The sequence below is a fragment of the Oncorhynchus mykiss genome, chromosome 6 (assembly GCF_013265735.2).
Source record: "Oncorhynchus mykiss isolate Arlee chromosome 6, USDA_OmykA_1.1, whole genome shotgun sequence".
NCBI classification, from domain to species: domain Eukaryota; kingdom Metazoa; phylum Chordata; class Actinopteri; order Salmoniformes; family Salmonidae; genus Oncorhynchus; species Oncorhynchus mykiss.
The window spans coordinates 81,155,448-81,172,318 of NC_048570.1; the positions used below are offsets into that span (position 1 = coordinate 81,155,448).

Genomic DNA, 16,871 nt, shown 5'->3' on the forward strand with positions numbered 1-16,871 from the left:
GGTAGCATTCCAGAGGGACATCAGAGACTGTAACGTTATTTGCTTCACGGAAACGTGGCTCACTGGAGAGACTCTATCCGAAGCGGTGCAGCCAACGGGTTTCTCCACGCATCGCGCAGACAGAAACAAACATATTTCTGGTAAGAAGAGGGGCGGGGGCGTATGCCTTATGATTAACGCGACATGGTGTGATGAAAGAAACATACAGGAACTCAAATCCTTCTGTTCACCTGATTTAGAATTCCTCACAATCAAATGTAGACCGCATTATCTACCAAGAGAATTCTCTTCGATTATAATCACAGCCGTATATATCCCCCCCCAAGCAGACACATCGATGGCTCTGAACGAACTTTATTTAACTCTTTGCAAACTGGAAACCATTCATCCGGAGGCTGCATTCATTGTAGCTGGGGATTTTAACAAAGCTAATCTGAAAACAAGACTCCCTAAATTTTATCAGCATATCGATTGCGCAACCAGGGGTGGAAAGACCTTGGATCATTGTTACTCTAACTTCCGCGACGCATATAAGGCCCTGCCCCGCCCCCCTTTCGGAAAAGCTGACCACGACTCCATTTTGTTGATCCCTGCCTACAGACAGAAACTAAAACAAGAGGCTCCCACGCTGAGGTCTGTCCAACGCTGGTCCGACCAAGCTGACTCCACACTCCAAGACTGCTTCCACCACGCGGACTGGGACATGTTTCGTATTGCGTCAGACAACAACATTGACGAATACGCTGATTCGGTGTGTGAGTTCATTAGAACGTGCGTTGAAGATGTTGTTCCCATAGCAACGATTAAAACATTCCCTAACCAGAAACCGTGGATTGATGGCAGCATTCGCGTGAAACTGAAAGCGCGAACCACTGCTTTTAATCAGGGCAAGGTGTCTGGTAACATGACCGAATACAAACAGTGCAGCTATTCCCTCCGCAAGGCTATCAAACAAGCTAAGCGTCAGTACAGAGACAAAGTAGAATCTCAATTGAACGGCTCAGACACAAGAGGCATGTGGCAGGGTCTACAGTCAATCACGGACTACAGGAAGAAATCCAGCCCAGTCACGGACCAGGATGTCCTGCTCCCAGGCAGACTAAATAACTTTTTTGCCCGCTTTGAGGACAATACAGTGCCACTGACACGGCCTGCAACGAAAACATGCGGTCTCTCCTTCACTGCAGCCGAGGTGAGTAAGACATTTAAACGTGTTAACCCTCGCAAGGCTGCAGGCCCAGACGGCATCCCCAGCCGCGCCCTCAGAGCATGCGCAGACCAGCTGGCCGGTGTGTTTACGGACATATTCAATCAATCCCTATACCAGTCTGCTGTTCCCACATGCTTCAAGAGGGCCACCATTGTTCCTGTTCCCAAGAAAGCTAAGGTAACTGAGCTAAACGACTACCGCCCCGTAGCACTCACTTCCGTCATCATGAAGTGCTTTGAGAGACTAGTCAAGGACCATATCACCTCCACCCTACCTGACACCCTAGACCCACTCCAATTTGCTTACCGCCCAAATAGGTCCACAGACGATGCAATCTCAACCACACTGCACACCGCCCTAACCCATCTGGACAAGAGGAATACCTATGTGAGAATGCTGTTCATTGACTACAGCTCGGCATTCAACACCATAGTACCCTCCAAGCTCGTCATCAAGCTCGAGACCCTGGGTCTCGACCCCGCCCTGTGCAACTGGGTACTGGACTTCCTGACGGGCCGCCCCCAGGTGGTGAGGGTAGGCAACAACATCTCCTCCCCGCTGATCCTCAACACTGGGGCCCCAGAAGGGTGCGTTCTGAGCCCTCTCCTGTACTCCCTGTTCACCCACGACTGCGTGGCCACGCACGCCTCCAACTCAATCATCAAGTTTGCGGACGACACGACAGTGGTAGGCTTGATTACCAACAACGACGAGACGGCCTACAGGGAGGAGGTGAGGGCCCTCGGAGTGTGGTGTCAGGAAAATAACCTCACACTCAACGTCAACAAAACTAAGGAGATGATTGTGGACTTCAGGAAACAGCAGAGGGAACACCCCCCTATCCACATCGATGGAACAGTAGTGGAGAGGGTAGCAAGTTTCAAGTTCCTCGGCATACACATCACAGACAAACTGAATTGGTCCACTCACACAGACAGCATTGTGAAGAAGGCGCAGCAGCGCCTCTTCAACCTCAGGAGGCTGAAGAAATTCGGCTTGTCACCAAAAGCACTCACAAACTTCTACAGATGCACAATCGAGAGCATCCTGGTGGGCTGTATCACCGCCTGGTACAGCAACTGCTCCGCCCTCAACCGTAAGGCTCTCCAGAGGGTGGTGAGGTCTGCACCACGCATCACCGGGGGCAAACTACCTGCCCTCCAGGACACCTACACCACCCGATGTCACAGGAAGGCCATAAAGATCATCAAGGACATCAACCACCCGAGCCACTGCCTGTTCACCCCGCTATCATCCAGAAGGCGAGGTCAGTACAGGTGCATCAAAGCTGGGACCGAGAGACTGAAAAACAGCTTCTATCTCAAGGCCATCAGACTGTTAAACAGCCACCACTAACATTGAGTGGCTGCTGCCAACACACTGACACTGACTCAACTCCAGCCACTTTAATAATGGGAATTGATGGGAAATGATGTAAATATATCACTAGCCACTTTAAACAATGCTACCTATATAATGTTACTTACCCTACATTATTCATCTCATATGCATACGTATATACTGTACTCTATATCATCGACTGTATCCTTATGTAATACATGTATCACTAGCCACTTTAACTATGCCACTTTGTTTACATACTCATCTCATATGTATATACTGTACTCGATACCATCTACTGTATCTTGCCTATGTTGCTCTGTACCATCACTCATTCAAATATCCTTATGTACATATTCTTTATCCCCTTACACTGTGTACAAGACAGTAGTTTTGGAATTGTTAGTTAGATTACTTGTTGGTTATTACTGCATTGTCGGAACTAGAAGCACAAGCATTTCGCTACACTCGCATTAACATCTGCTAACCATGTGTATGTGACAAATAAAATTTGATTTGATTTGATTTGATTTGGAAAGCACAGACTAATGGTTGACAGGGTTGGGAACCATTCCATTTCAATTTAGGAAGATTGAATAAGAATAAGGAAAATTACCTTCATGTTCCCCTCAGCCGAGCCGGTTACGAAGAAGTCTTCGGAGGTGTCGAGCGCCAGGGCTTTGACGGCTGAATCGTGGGCCTGGAAGGTGTGTAGCAGCTGTCTCTGTCGGATGTCAAACACACACACAAAGCCCTTCCTGCCTCCTGAGATCAGCAGCTGCTGCTTGGGAGCGTACTGCAACACCGTCGCACCGTTCTCATGGCACGGGAAGGCTGGAGAGACAGATCACAACTAGGAGTTATGAGTGACAACACTAATACAGGGGACAGTGGGGTAAGTTGAACCAAACGGTAAGTTGAGCCAGCCCTTGTTTCTAGGAAACCATAAACAAAATGTATACTTTGACCAAACATTTAGGAAGAGGACATCATTTCATGGAGTCTGTGAAAAAGTGGTAAGCAAGGTTTAAAAAAGTGGATTTTCACTAAGTCAAATGAATGAATTGTGTTAGAGGTTTCATGATGCTTGTATCTAAACTAAAGTAGATCATTTAAAGATTGTTCTACACATCAGTTGGGCTCTCTATAAGCTTCAGTATGAGGACCTAAACCTAGCATGAAAGTGCATCCTTGTATCTGTGTGGGCTAATATAGTAAAATGTTTGCCTTGGGGTAAGATGAGCGAATGGGATAAATTGAGCCAACGGTTGAGCCAATGGCAAGTTGAGCAACATGAAGTGTTTTATTTCCAGGTGTAGCGCGAGATAGTATCGCTGGGATATTAGGTAACACCAGGGCTTATGTTAAATGTGTTCAAACCAGTACAAAGTTAGAGGTGTTAATCCGTGTTTACAGATGCTTAAAATGACTCAAAGACAAACAAGCCATTGTGATGAATTGTGATCGGGAAATAAAGACAGACATAGTTTAAATAGGTACAGAATATGTAGGCAGCTCAACTTACCCTGTTCCTATGCTCAACTTACCCTGTTCCTATGCTCAACTTACCCTGTTCCCATGCTCAACTTACCCTGTTCCCATGCTCAAAGTACCCTGTTCCCATGCTCAACTTACCCTGTTCCTATGCTCAAAGTACCCTGTTCCCATGCTCAACTTACCCTGTTCCTATGCTCAACTTACACCTGTTCCTATGCTCAATTTACCCTGTTCCTATGCTCAACTTACCCTGTTCCTATGCTCAACTTACCCTGTTCCCTATGCTCAATTTACCCTGTTCCTATGCTCAACTTACCCTGTTCCTATGCTCAACTTACCCTGTTCCTATGCTCAACTTACCCCATAAACGGGAGACCACTTTTTTTTGGCCAAGCTATGTTTTCAAAACTGTAATGTTTACATAAATTCGGATTATTCCCAGGGATACACAACATCAACTGCCTTAATGTTACTGGACCACAGCAAGAGTAGCTGCTGCCTTGGCAGGAACTAATGGACTCCAGGAAGAGTAGCTGCTGCCTTGGCAGGAACTAATGGACTCCAGGAAGAGTAGCTGCTGCCTTGGCAGGAACTAATGGACACCAGTAAGAGTAGCTGCTGCCTTGGCAGGAACTAATGGACCACAGGAAGAGAAGCTGCTGACTTAGCAGGAACTAATGGACCACAGGAAGAGTAGCTGCGGCTTTGGCAGGAACTAATGAACTCCAGGAAGAGTAGCTGCTGCCTTGGCAGGAACTAATGGACACCAGTAAGAGTAGCTGCTGCCTTGGCAGGAACTAATGGACCACAGGAAGAGTAGCTGCTGCCTTGGCAGGAACTAATGGACACCAGTAAGAGTAGCTGCTGCCTTGGCAGGAACTAATGGACCACAGGAAGAGGAGCTGCTGACTTAGCAGGAACTAATGGACCTCATGAAGAGTAGCTGATGCCTTGGCAGGAACTAATGGACCACAGGAAGAGTAGCTGATGCCTTGGCAGGAACTAATGGACCTCATGAAGAGCAGCTGATGCCTTGGCAGGAACGAATGGACCCCATGAAGTGTAGCTGATGCCTTTGCAGGAACTAATGGACCACAGGAAGAGTAACTGCTGCCTTGGCAGGAACTAATGGACCTCATGAAGAGTAGCTGATGCCTTGGCAGGAACGAATGGACCCCATGAAGAGTAGCTGATGCCTTGGCAGGAACTAATGAAACCCAGGAAGAGTAACTGCTGCCTTGGCAGGAACTAATGGACCACAGGAAGAGTAGCTGCTGCCTTGGCAGGAACTAATGGACCACAGGAAGAGTAACTGCTGCCTTGGCAGGAACTAATGGACCACAGGAAGAGTAACTGCTGCCTTGGCAGGAACTAATGGACCCCAGTAAGAGTAGCTGATGCCTTGGCAGGAACTAATGGACCACAGGAAGAGTAACTGATGCCTTGGCAGGAACTAATGGACCACAGGAAGAGTAACTGCTGCCTTGGCAGGAACTAATGGACCACAGGAAGAGTAGCTGATGCCTTGGCAGGAACTAATGGACCACAGGAAGAGTAACTACTGCCTTGGCAGGAACTAATGGACCACAGGAAGAGTAACTGCTGCCTTGGCAGGAACTAATGGACCACAGGAAGAGTAACTGCTGCCTTGGCAGGAACTAATGGACCACAGGAAGAGTAGCTGCTGCCTTAGCAGGAACTAATGGACCACAGGAAGAGTAACTGCTGCCTTGGCAGGAACTAATGGACCACAGGAAGAGTAGCTGCTGCCTTGGCAGGAACTAATGGACCACAGGAAGAGTAACTGCTGCCTTGGCAGGAACTAATGGACCACAGGAAGAGTAGCTGCTGCCTTGGCAGGAACTAATGGACCACAGGAAGAGTAACTGCTGCCTTGGCAGGAACTAATGAACCACAGGAAGAGTAGCTGCTGCCTTGGCAGGAACTAATGGACCACAGGAAGAGTAACTGCTGCCTTGGCAGGAACTAATGGACCACAGGAAGAGTAGCTGATGTCTTGGAAGGAACTAATGGGGATCCTTAATAAATACAAATACAAACATCCAGTTCTGGTTGCCTATTTATAAATTATTTATTAAATCATTATTTATTGAAGTTCTTGTCTCTCGTTATCATTGAACCTCTGCTAACTACATTCTTCACCTCTGGCCTAAGAACAGCCCTTAGTCTGGAGTTATCATTGAACCTCTGCTAGCTACATTCTTCACCTCTGGCCTAAGAACAGCCCTTAGTCTGGAGTTATCACACAATACTCTCAGAGTTCTCATGCCTTATTGCTTAAATATCTTTGTGAAAAAGAAGTCTATATTTCCCTTGACGGAGTGATGCTGAATGTAAAAATGTCCTAACTTACCCCACTCTCCTCTACTTTGCTTGATCAAGTCAAAATTTGATCGGTCACCTAATCTTTCATGTAATGGAGACACAATTGTGGCATCTAACTAGTTCATTTGGCTGGTTTTATCTGCTGTGGTAACTTTGTATGTTCATTTCTGGAGGACTGAAATGACAACTAAATCTTACCATGTACCATGGCGTTACTAGGGGAAACAAGAATGTCCCACAGGAAGACATTTCTGGAGGACTGAAATTACAACTAAATCTTACCATGTACCATGGCGTTACTAGGTGAAATAAGAGTGTCCCACAGGCAGACATTTCTGGAGGAGAAAAGGAGAAAAGAGTTTGTCATTGGAGTTACTGTTATGACAGTATTGAGACTGGTGTAGTTTTGATATGTAATGTTGATACTGACCTGCTGTCGTTGGACTGTCCTGCCGTTGCGATGAGACTGGAGGAAGTGATGAAGGCAAAATCACCACAGGTCTTAGAGTGGCACTGCCAACTCTACAGAGAGACAGAGAGAGAGAGTGAGTCAGAGAGAGAGAGAAGGAACGAGTCAGAGAGAGAGAGGGAACGAGACAGAGAGAGAGAGGGAACGAGACAGAGACCGAGAGAGGGAACGAGACAGAGACCGAGAGAGGGAACGAGACAGAGACCGAGAGAGAGAGAGGGGGAAAGAGACAGAAACCGAGAGTGAGACAGAGAGAGAGAGAGGCAAAGAGACAGAGAGAGAGAGAGTGAGTCAGAGAGAGAGAGGAAAAGAGACAGAGACCGAGAGAGAGAGACAGAGAGAGAGAGTGAGTCAGAGAGAGAGAGAAGGAAAGACAGAGACCGAGAATGAGAGAGAGAGAGGGAACAAGACAGAGAGAGAGTGTGAGTCAGAGAGAGAGAGAGGGAAAGCGATAGAGACCGAGAGAGAGACGGAAAGAGACAGAGACCGAGAGAGAGAGGGAAAGAGACAGAAACCGAGAGAGACAGAGAGAGAGAGGGAAAGAGACAGAAACCGAGAGAGAGACAGAGAGAGAGAGGGAAAGAGACAGAGACCGAGAGAGAGACAGAGAGAGAGAGGGAGATCCAGAGAGAGAGTGAGATTGAGAGAGAGAGACAGGGAGAGCGAAAGAGAGGGAGAGAGAGAGCGAGACAGAGAGAGGGGGGAGAGAAAGAACAGAGGGGGAGTCAGACCGAGCGAGAGAGGAAGGGAGATAGAAGGCTGTGTTAGCCTCAGCCAAGCAGACAGAGGAAATCAATCACTCCTAATCGCTCTATCACTCACACACGCCCACTCTCTCACTCTCCCACCCTCTGTAAAACCCCCATCCCTAATCTTTCAAGCACCAGTGTGTGTGTGTGTGTGTGTGTGTGTTACGTACCACGTAGGGCTTGGGGTTAGAGGAGGTCTGGTTGACCTGCCACAGACTGAGGAAGCCTTCTCCATCTGATACACCACACTGGAGAGACAGACAGAGACAGAAAGAGAGAGAGACAGAGAGATAGCAAGAGACAGAGAGAGACAGAGATAGCGAGAGAGAGAGACAGAGATAGCGAGAGAGAGACAGCGAGAGACAGAGACAGAGAGACACGTGGAGAGAGAGAGAGATAGCGAGAGACAGAGATAGCGAGAGACAGAGAGATAGCGAGAGACAGAGAGATAGCGAGAGACAGAGAGATAGCGAGAGACAGAGAGATAGCGAGAGACAGAGAGATAGCGAGAGACAGAGAGATAGCGAGAGACAGAGAGATAGCGAGACAGAGAGAAAGACAGAGCGAGATAGACAGAGAGAGAGGCAGATACAGAGAGAGCGACAGGAAGAGAGAGACAGACAGACACAGAGAGACAGCGACACAGAGAGAGACAGACAGATAGAAACAGAGACCAACACAGAGAGATCAGCACAATCATAATACTGAGGATGAAAAATAGTATTGTTGTCTGTGTGTGTGTGTGTCTTTGTGTGGACCTTGTTTCCCTGTGAGTTGAAGTAGAGGCGTGTGACTCTGGCATTGCCTGCCTGCCTGAAGCAGATGAGTTGCTGTGGCCTGTTCCACTCAAACATACGGACACTGCCGTCCTGAGCCCCAGTCATATCTAATACACAAACACAGAAACATTAGGAAATGTTTGAAATTCCCCTGTTTGAAGGAACAGACCCGTCATTCAAACAGTGTTGTGTACAGGCCGTCAGTATGCTGTATAGTACACATACTGTATAAGTAGTGGCATACTGTATATAACCTAGTAGTGGCATACTGTATATAACCTAGTAGTGGCATACTGTATATAACCTAGTAGTGGCATACTGTATATAACCTAGTAGTGGTATACTGTATATAACCTAGTAGTGGCATACTGTATATAACCTAGTAGTGGCATACTGTATATAACCTAGTAGTGGCATACTGTATATAACCTAGTAGTGGTATACTGTATATAACCTAGTAGTGGCATACTGTATATAACCTAGTAGTGGCATACTGTATATAACCTAGTAGTGGCATACTGTATATAACCTAGTAGTGGCATACTGTATATAACCTAGTAGTGGCATACTGTATATAACCTAGTAGTGGTATACTGTATATAACCTAGTAGTGGCATACTGTATATAACCTAGTAGTGGCATACTGTATATAACCTAGTAGTGGCATACTGTATATAACCTAGTAGTGGCATACTGTATATAACCTAGTAGTGGCATACTGTATATAACCTAGTAGTGGCATACTGTATATAACCTAGTAGTGGCATACTGTATATAACCAAGTAGTGGTATACTGTATATAACCAAGTAGTGGTATACTGTATATAACCAAGTAGTGGTATACTGTATATAACCTAGTAGTGGCATATTGTATATAACCTAGTAGTGGCATACTGTATATAACCTAGTAGTGGCATACTGTATATAACCTAGTAGTGGCATACTGTATATATCCTAATAGTGGCATACTGTATATAACCAAGTAGTGGTATACTGTATATAACCAAGTAGTGGTATACTGTATATAACCTAGTATTGGCATACTGTATATAACCTAGTAGTGGTATACTGTATATAACCTAGTAGTGGCATACTGTATATAACCTAATAGTGGCATACTGTATATAACCTAGTAGTGGTATACTGTATATAACCTAGTAGTGGCATATTGTATATAACCTAGTAGTGGTATACTGTATATAACCTAGTAGTGGTATACTGTATATAACCTAGTAGTGGCATACTGTATATAACCTAGTAGTGGCATACTGTATACAACCTAGTAGTGGTATACTGTATATAACCTAGTAGTGGTATACTGTATATAACCTAGTAGTGGCATACTGTATATAACCTAGTAGTGGTATACTGTATATAACCTAGTAGTGGTATACTGTATATAACCTAGTAGTGGCATACTGTATACAACCTAGTAGTGACATACTGTATACAACCTAGTAGTGGTATACTGTATATAACCTAGTAGTGGTATATGGTACTGTATACATTAGATGATACCTACAGTACTGGAATATGGGGTGGGAGGTCATTCTCTTCACATTGTTCAGGTTCCTCTGTATATAACCTAGTAGTGGTATACTGTATATTACCTAGTAGTGGCATACTGTATATAACCTAGTAGTGGTATATGGTACTGTATACATTAGATGGTACCTACAGTACTGGAATATGGGGTGGGAGGTCATTCTCTTCACATTGTTCAGGTTCCTCTGTATATAACCTAGTAGTGGTATATGGTACTGTATACATTAGATGGTACCTACAGTACTGGAATATGGGGTGGGAGGTCATTCTCTTCACATTGTTCAGGTTCCTCTGTATATAACCTAGTAGTGGTATACTGTATATTACCTAGTAGTGGCATACTGTATATAACCTAGTAGTGGTATATGGTACTGTATACATTAGATGGTACCTACAGTACTGGAATATGGGGTGGGAGGTCATTCTCTTCACATTGTTCAGGTTCCTCTGTATACAACCTAGTAGTGGTATACTGTATATAACCTAGTAGTGGTATACTGTATATAACCTAGTAGTGGCATACTGTATATAACCTAGTAGTGGCATACTGTATATAACCTAGTAGTGGCATACTGTATATAACCTAGTAGTGGCATACTGTATATAACCTAGTAGTGGTATACTGTATATAACCTAGTAGTGGCATACTGTATATAACCTAGTAGTGGCATACTGTATATAACCTAGTAGTGGTATACTGTATATAACCTAGTAGTGGCATACTGTATATAACCTAGTAGTGGCATACTGTATACAACCTAGTAGTGACATACTGTATACAACCTAGTAGTGGCATACTGTATATAACCTAGTAGTGGCATACTGTATACAACCTAGTAGTGACATACTGTATACAACCTAGTAGTGGTATACTGTATATTACCTAGTAGTGGTATATGGTACTGTATACATTAGATGGTACCTACAGTACTGGAATATAGGGTGGGAGGTCATTCTCTTCACATTGTTCAGGTTCCTCTGTATACAACCTAGTAGTGGTATACTGTATATAACCTAGTAGTGGTATACTGTATATAACCTAGTAGTGGTATACTGTATATAACCTAGTAGTGGTATATGGTACTGTATACATTAGATGGTACCTACAGTACTGGAATATGGGGTGGGAGGTCATTCTCTTCACATTGTTCAGGTTCCTCTGTATACAACCTAGTAGTGGTATACTGTATATAACCAAGTAGTGGTATACTGTATACAACCTAGTAGTGGTATACTGTATATAACCTAGTAGTGGCATACTGTATATAACCTAGTAGTGGTATACTGTATATAACCTAGTAGTGGTATACTGTATATAACCTAGTAGTGGTATATGGTACTGTATACATTAGATGGTACCTACAGTACTGGAATATGGGGTGGGAGGTCATTCTCTTCACATTGTTCAGGTTCCTCTGTATACAACCTAGTAGTGGTATACTGTATATAACCTAGTAGTGGTATACTGTATATTACCTAGTAGTGGTATATGGTACTGTATACATTAGATGATACCTACAGTACTGGAATATGGGGTGGGAGGTCATTCTCTTCACATTGTTCAGGTTCCTCTGTATATAACCTAGTAGTGGTATACTGTATATAACCAAGTAGTGGTATACTGTATACAACCTAGTAGTGGTATACTGTATATAACCTAGTAGTGACATACTGTATATAACCTAGTAGTGGTATACTGTATATAACCTAGTAGTGGTATACTGTATATAACCAAGTAGTGGTATACTGTATACAACCTAGTAGTGGTATACTGTATATAACCAAGTAGTGGTATACTGTATATAACCTAGTAGTGGTATACTGTATATAACCAAGTAGTGGTATACTGTATACAACCTAGTAGTGGTATACTGTATACAACCTAGTAGTGGCATACTGTATATAACCTAGTAGTGGTATATGGTACTGTATACATTAGATGGTACCTACAGTACTGGAATATGGGGTGGGAGGTCATTCTCTTCACATTGTTCAGGTTCCTCTTCATAATCTGAAAAACAACATTCAAATAACCTAATACATCAAACTTCATTTGAAACCTCAGTCTTTAAAACATTCAGTCAATACACAGTGATGCCCTACACTACGGACTTCAGTAGTCAACTAGGACATTTCTTTGAACTGAAACAGCTCTGATGAAGGCCAACATGCCGATACGTCAGCTTCATAAACTGAAGTGATACTGGCCAGAGCAGTGGGCAGGTCTTTCTTTTAGTTCATTAAAACTACTCTACAACCTTTCACTCTAAAGGGGATTCATCATCTGAACTGGGACCTGTTTTACACATACAGTCTGGCCTTACCAAGACTCACCACCTAGAATAGGACATATTTATACTTCTGGTACAAGGTACTCCATATTGACTGTAGCATGAAGAATTATCACTAGAATAGGACATATTTATACTTCTGGTACAAGGTACTCCATATTGACTGTAGCATGAAGAATTATCACTTGAATGGGGACATATTTGAGAAGTGTTGATGCGGTGACGCAGGCCTGTACCTTGGGCAGCCGAGGAGACGCTGTGAGAGCTGGGTATCTGTGTGTTGATACTCTCCCATCTCTCTCATACAAACACACACACTGCCTATCTCTGGTAACATAGACTCATCTACCAGCCTGTTTAGTCCTCAACTCTCTGTATGTTTGGCCTGAGATAGATAAAGCAGTGTCCATATTCACTGGACTGACTAGGTCCAGCTAGCGGGCCTCGGTTCAGACACAGCGAGTGAGGAATAGGGTGAGACAATGACTTCTGACATTAAAAGAAGAACGTTTGTCTGCTTGCTTTCAACCGTACTGTTTTACAGTACTCTGATGAGTTCTGCTAGGTACTGCTGCACATATTTCCTATGACACCAGAGCAGTGTGGGGAGAGACAATAGGAAGGGGTTTTCATAATAAACAGACAGGACCTTGAGTTTAGAGTGGTGAGCTGTGAGCCAGACAGGCTGGGACGGAGGTTTGACTCCTGAGTACTGTGTCCCTCTACAGGTCAGTACAGACTACTACCTCTCTCACTGGACTACACTGCACTGACAAGGTCCAAGTAAATGGAAAGTAGGAAAGGAGATACTCTACCTAGTCAGTTGTCCAACTGAATGCATTCAACTGAAATGTCAAAAGTTTGGAGTCACTTAGAAATGTCCTTGTTTTTGAAAGAAAAGCACATTTTGTTGTCCATTAAAATAACATCAAATTGATCAGAAATACAGTGTAGACATTGTTAATGTTGTAAATGACTATTGTTGCTGGAAACGGCTGATTTTTAATGGAATATCTACATAGGCGTACAGAGACCCATTATCAGCAACCATCACTCCTGTGTTCCAATGGCACATTGTGTTAGCTAATCTAATTTTAAAAGGCTAATTGATCATTAGAAAACCCTTTTACAATTATGTTAGCACAGCTGAAAACTGTTCTAATTAAAGAAGCAATACAACGGGCCTTCTTTAGACTAGTTGAGTATCTGGAGATCCAGAATTAGTGGTTCGATTACAGGCTAAAAATGTCCAGAAACAAATAACTTTTTTCTGAAACTCGTCAGTTTATTCTTGTTCTGAGAAATGAAGGCTATTCCATGCGAGAAATTGCCAAGAAACTGAAGATCTCATACAATGTTGTGTACTACTCCCTTCACAGAACCGCGCAAACTGGCCCTAACCAGAATAGAAAGAGGAGTGGGAGGCCCCGGTGCACAACTGAGCAAGAGGACAAGTTCATTCAAGTGTCTAGTTTGAGAAACAGACACCACACAAGTTCTCAACTGGAAGCTTCATTAAATAGTACCAGCAAAACACCAGTCTCAATGCCAACAGTGGAGAGGCGATTCCGGGATGCTGGCCCACGGAATAGCCTGAATTTCTCAGAACAAGAATATACTGACGAGTTTCAGAAGAAAGTTATTTGTTTCTGGACATTTTTAGCCTGTAATCAAACCCACAAATGCTGATGCTCCTGATACTCAACTAGTCTAAAGAAGGCCAGTTGTATTGCTTCTTTAATCAGCAAGACAGTTTTCAGCTGTGCTAACATAATTGTAAAAGGGTTTTCTAATGATCAATTAGTATTTTAACATGATAAACTTGGATTAGCTAACACAACGTGGCATTGGAACACAGGAGTGATGGTTGCTGATAATGGGCCTCTGTACATCTATGTAGATATTCCATTAAAAAATCAGCCGTTTCCAGCTACAATAGTCATTTACAACATGAACAATGTCTACACTGTATGTCTGATCAATTTGATGTTATTTTAAATGGACAAAAAAAATTTGCTTTTCTTTCAAAAACAAGGAAATGTTTAAGTGACCCCAAACTTCTGAACGGTAGTGTATTTATATACACACACTGTATGTATGTGTGTGTGTGTCTGTGTGTGATTATACTATGCATCTGTGTGTGTGTGAGTGGAGGATGTTTTGTGTGTGTAGGATGTTTTGTGTGTGTATGTGTGTGAATGAATGTGTGAGTGAGTGGAGGATGTTTTGTGTGTGTATGTGTGTGTGTGAGTGAGTGAGTGGAGGATGTTTTGTGTGTGTAGGATGTTTTGTGTGTGAGTGAGTGGAGGATGTTTTGTGTGTGAGTGAGTGGAGGATGTTTTGTGTGTGTGTGAGTGAGTGTGTGAGTGAGTGGAGGATGTTTGTGTGTCGTACCACACTAGCACCCATGCTGGTCTGCCCACTCCCCAGCCAGGGCATGGATGCAGAGGCTGCCATGTCTTTGGGGTTGAAGTGGGACGGGGTAGAGGAGGCCTGGGCAACGTTAGTGTGGGAAGAACGGTAGTCCACGTCATCAGAACTGAGGAGAGAAAGAAGTATAACACAATGTATGTATATGTGTATATGTGTATGTGTGTGTGTAACAGTGTACTGACCTGTGTGACTCCTTGTCAAAGTCCTCTCCTATCCAGGTGTAGGGCTGAGCAGCTAACAGAGTAGACACATCAACCTCCTGCACGTCGTGAGTGGACGCCAGCACTATCTCATTGGTGTTAGCCTGGAGGGGGAGGAGAGAGGGGGGAGGGAGGGAGAGGAGAGAGGGGGGGGAGGGAGGGAGAGGAGAGAGGGGAGGGGGAGGGAGGGAGAGAAGAGGGGGGAGAGAGGGGAGGGAGGGAGAGAAGAGGGGGGAGGGGGGAGAGAAGAGGCCAGTAAATGTATACCACATTCCAACGTACAGAAACATTTAGATGTGGTGAAGTGTGTGTTAACCCCCCTAAGGCTGATGTCCACGTCCATGTGGAAATCTATTTAGCAAATCGGTACTCTCACAAAATCGTCTGTAGCGACGGAACGGTTTGGACAAAAATCCCTTTACGGAGGAGACTCTCAGGAACACGATGGTGTTCTCCGTTTTGCTCTACGGCCCCCACAAGCGTCTTGGGACTGGTCTGAAGCCGATACTGCCGATCTGCCAACTTCTGTCTGTAGGGTCCCAACAGTTTGGGCTAAACACTGATCTGTGTAAAGGTGACTCTCAGGAACACGTATACATGGGCTGTTCTGCTCTAGGACGTCCACAGGTCTCACAAGTCCAGTCTGAAGGTCCCCCGGTACCAGTTTAAAATCATTTATGGAAGTATATATGGAGACTGTTTAGTGACAAAAATAAGGGATTAAATAGATGTAAAAAAAAAAGTATAAAATTAGACAGGGCTTAGACTGTTATATGTTAACTGGTGGCCTTATTGGCCAGTCTAATGGAATCCACTCTACTCATTTATCTCTATGGTGTCGGACTCTAAAACCTGACGTAGTTTGACATTCAGGTGCCATGTTCATCAAATGGGAAAGCTTTGTGTGTGGGTGTCTGTGTGCACTGCAGAGGTCTCTCACCCTGTTGATGGCGAAGGCCATGATGATGTCAGACTCCTTGTGGATGATCTTAGCATTCCTTCCTGGGTAGCCTAAGTCTCCCTCCACCTGGAACACATTATCACAGCACCCGCCATCATTTAGTACAGCTGGTACATACATACTGTACACAGACACACAATGTCTTAGCATACACACACAGCCACACACTATCACAACACCCCTACACTGACACACAGCCACACACAGCAGTGACACAGTGAGCACTCAGAGAGCACATGCAGGTTAGGTCCACGTGACACCTCTCTGTCAGAGCTGGAAGAGGGGCTGGAATAAGTCAAAATTACAGAGGGGATGATAGTATTTAGGAAGAGATGAAGAATGGGTCCAGCAGCAGAAGAATGAAAGACTTTAGGCCCAGCTATAGAAGGAATGACCAGACAGAGACAGACCGTGTGTTAGTGGGGGTAGAGACAGACCGTGTGTTAGTGGGGGTAGAGACAGACCATGTGTTAGTGGGGGTAGAGACAGACCGTGTGTTAGTGGGGGTAGAGACAGACCGTGTGTTAGTGGGGGTAGAGACAGACCGTGTGTTAGTGGGGGTAGAGACAGACCGTGTGTTAGTGGGGGTAGAGACAGACCGTGTGTTAGTGGGGGTAGAGACAGACTGTGTGTTAGTGGGGGTAGAGACAGACTGTGTGTTAGTGGGGGTAGAGACAGATCGTGTCAATGTGTTAGTGGGGGTAGAGACAGACCGTGTCAGTGTGTTAGTGGGGGTAGAGACAGACCGTTTCAGTGTGTTAGTGGGGGTAGAGATAGACCATGTCAGTGTGTTAGTGGGGGTAGAGACATACCGTGTCAGTGTGGTGAGGTGATGTAATGAAGTAGTGGGTTAGTGACAGTGCGGTGAGGTGATGAGGTAGTGGGTTTGTGACAGTGAGGTGATGAGGTAGTGGGTTAGTGACAGGGAGGTGATGAGGTAGTGGGTTAGTGACAGACAGTGGGGTGAGGTGATGAGGTAGTGGGTTAGTGACAGACAGTGGGTTGAGGTGATGAGGTAGTGGGTTAGTGACAGACAGTGGGTTGAGGTGA

At 44.6% G+C, this 16,871-nt stretch overlaps 1 protein-coding gene across 6 annotated transcripts in view; it reads right to left on the reverse strand.

The window, feature by feature from the left end:
* LOC110515651 (dmX-like protein 2) overlaps positions 1-16,871 on the reverse strand; it is a 111,618-nt gene that overhangs the window by 1,669 nt on the left and 93,078 nt on the right. For all 6 annotated transcript variants that reach the window (XM_036981080.1, XM_036981082.1, XM_036981079.1 and 3 more), the window contains 9 exons: positions 15,801-15,887; positions 14,843-14,964; positions 14,622-14,766; positions 11,887-11,947; positions 8,371-8,498; positions 7,783-7,860; positions 6,825-6,916; positions 6,677-6,729; positions 3,168-3,385 (listed from right to left, as the gene is read on the reverse strand). In XM_036981080.1, coding sequence (XP_036836975.1) covers positions 3,168-3,385; positions 6,677-6,729; positions 6,825-6,916; positions 7,783-7,860; positions 8,371-8,498; positions 11,887-11,947; positions 14,622-14,766; positions 14,843-14,964; positions 15,801-15,887 — 984 coding nt within the window. The remainder of the gene's footprint in view (positions 1-3,167; positions 3,386-6,676; positions 6,730-6,824; positions 6,917-7,782; positions 7,861-8,370; positions 8,499-11,886; positions 11,948-14,621; positions 14,767-14,842; positions 14,965-15,800; positions 15,888-16,871) is intronic.